Source organism: Stegostoma tigrinum, chromosome 43 (genome assembly GCF_030684315.1).
Source record: "Stegostoma tigrinum isolate sSteTig4 chromosome 43, sSteTig4.hap1, whole genome shotgun sequence".
Taxonomy (NCBI): Eukaryota; Metazoa; Chordata; class Chondrichthyes; order Orectolobiformes; family Stegostomatidae; genus Stegostoma; species Stegostoma tigrinum.
The window spans coordinates 1,727,789-1,730,405 of record NC_081396.1 but is presented as its reverse complement, the minus strand read 5'-3'; the positions used below and the strand labels follow the sequence as shown (position 1 = coordinate 1,730,405).

The following is a 2,617-nucleotide window of genomic DNA, read 5'->3' as shown; positions in this document are numbered from 1 at the left end:
CTACTTGCCTGACTCATTTACATGTTCTGTTACATTCTGACGTTTTTGTGCACAGTTACTTTTGTCCTGAGTCTCTGTGGGTCTCAGAGCACAGTAATACAAAGCCGAGTCTGCCAGCTCTGTTTTCAGCACTTTCAGCTGGATAATACGGTTCACGTGGTCAAAATCCGAGGAAAGCCGATCTCCTGGAAATCTTTCCGTGTTCCTGATATATTGGCTTCTCTGTAACAGATACTCCATTGGTCCATTGGCTTTCTGACGGTACCAGAACAGGTTAGGATCGTTGCTTGTTGTAGCATTGTAATTACAAAACAACTGGACATCATCTCTCTCAGTCACTGTGATTACAAACGGCGTTTGTGAGACAGAATCGCCTCGACAAAGTCCTGTAAGAGCCAAGAATAACAAGACATAACATAAGTTACTACAAGATTCTTACTGCCTGGAATTATTCCATTCACTTTGAACAATAGCCAGAGAAATAAGTCAGGGAAGCTAAAACACCAGCTAATTTCATACAAATCAGTGACTTTGACCTGGAAGAGCCTCGGCAGGTTGAAGCAAACTTCTATTACTTTGCAGGCCATACCTTTTGATGAGATAACTTTTCATTTCATTTTCAAAATCTTGAATATTGAAATGGTCGCTGGAGTTTAAGATTCCTTCCTCTGTTGAATGATCTCATTTTCAGTCCTCTCTGGATTTCAAACCTTATACTTCTGTCATCAACTGCTTATTTATCCCAGACTGTGCTCGATTTTGGGACAAATTTCAGTCTAAAGGATTTTGCTGCCTCTGAGTTGATCAAATTGCTGGTGTAAATGTAATTCCTGGTAAAGCACTGAGGCACAAAAAATAGTCTAGTTGTGAACCTACCGGTTAGAAGAACTGCAGCATTGAGGAATAAATACAGATCTTCAGGCACCATGCTTGCAGAGAGATCACGATGAATATAAATTAGATATGGGTGAAGCTACAAGTATGTTCGTCAAGATTTGGGAAGAGGTTGAGTAATTTCCGCATCTCTGTTCATTGGTACTTGTTAGAATAGACGTCAGGTGATAGTCAATGCACTTCAAGATCTTTTGTTCTTCAATTCAACCAATCAACTTCAAGCTCTGAGGTCCACTTCATATCATGGCCATGGAGAGAATGAAACAAACTGAATTAATTCGCTGCCAAAGGGCTTTTCAACTGAGAATAAACTAAACTTTCACATTTATCATTTATTTTCATTAAACAATGAAATCCAGAGGAGGTGAACAGTTTATGTTTTTCCAGTATCAGATCTGCGTTCCCTTGTTTAAAAAAACTGCTCTCAAACCATGAGGGCACCGTGTTGCCGGTGCAGAGATTCAACGTGTCTGAGGGAATTGATTAATGTGATGAGGAAAATATACAATCACATTTTCAAGGATTCAAACAGTAGATAGAATTTTTCTTTTGCTTTAATTCCTCGTAAGGTTCATAGAAACAGTATGCGTTTACCTTGACTCGGCATCATAGTAAATATGATTCCTTTATCTATTCCAGATACACTATAGCATTTAAAGTACATATTAAGCGTTTTAACATGAAGGACTATTAGAGACGAATGCCAAGGGCGCCCATAAAACATAAATTGGCACTTTAAAGGAATAAAGTACTTGTTTTTACGGTCTTGCTCCAATACTGATTGTGAATGGGGAAAGAGTAGAGACGCACAGTGTTGCTAATCCAAACCTAAACGGAAATAAATGCACTACTGTCATGTTTACAGATGACACAATGCCGTGGTAAGGAAAGTGGTGATACCGACTCAAAACGATGACAGAAAGAGAAATATATTGGTATTTTCTGTGACTAGGACTTCAGGATCACATTATGGGATTGCTTGGAATTTTGCATCACTGGAAAATGGTAAATATATCAATGTGGTAATATCAAAGTTTATGTTTTTGCAATTGTTTTCAAGGCAATTTGACAGAGCCCATTAATGAAATACTAGCAATGTTCCGGGAAATGACACTATACTTCCTTTACATTTCATTCATTCATAATTTAACATGATCCTTATCCTTGATGCATTATGTTTGTTATATTTCACTTGCGTCCTTCAAAAAAAAGTCCATTATGGGATGAAGCTACTAGGACTGATTTTATATAGCGTTTATATCGCATTTATCGCCCAATAATAATTGACAGTGAAGAGCCAATCACATTGCGATGGTTCTGGAGGCACGTGTAGCTCAAACCATGTTTAAGGATGGTAGTTTCTTTCGGTAAAGAGTGTTCATTGACTAGATGTTTTTCCACCTGGCAATCGGTGATAGATTAATGGTTAATTCCAGAAATATAAAAAATTTTTCAACTATTTTCACATTTGAACTGGGGTCCCAGAAATTATCTCACCATTAATATTCCAGCGATAATACCACAATGCTGTCACCTGCCTCCCTTCTCCTGCAATGGTTTATCACCATTCCATTCTCAGCGAATATTGTTGTCGCATTTCTCCAGTTCCTTTCTTTTTTATTTTTTCTTCCAGCTTGTATGTATACTGCTCCTTCCTCTCTGCCCACGTTTCGAATTTTCTTCATTTCAGACTGCAGCCGAATTATGCCTTTCCTTATTTCCT

The 2,617-nt window shown here is 38.1% G+C and overlaps 1 gene segment (V, D, J or C); it reads right to left on the bottom strand.

The window, feature by feature from the left end:
- Positions 1-928, bottom strand: LOC125448942 (T cell receptor alpha variable 18-like). The segment is given in 2 exon segments: positions 1-386; positions 877-928. Coding segments are annotated over 2 exon segments (438 nt in total).
- Positions 929-2,617: the final 1,689 nt, after the last annotated feature.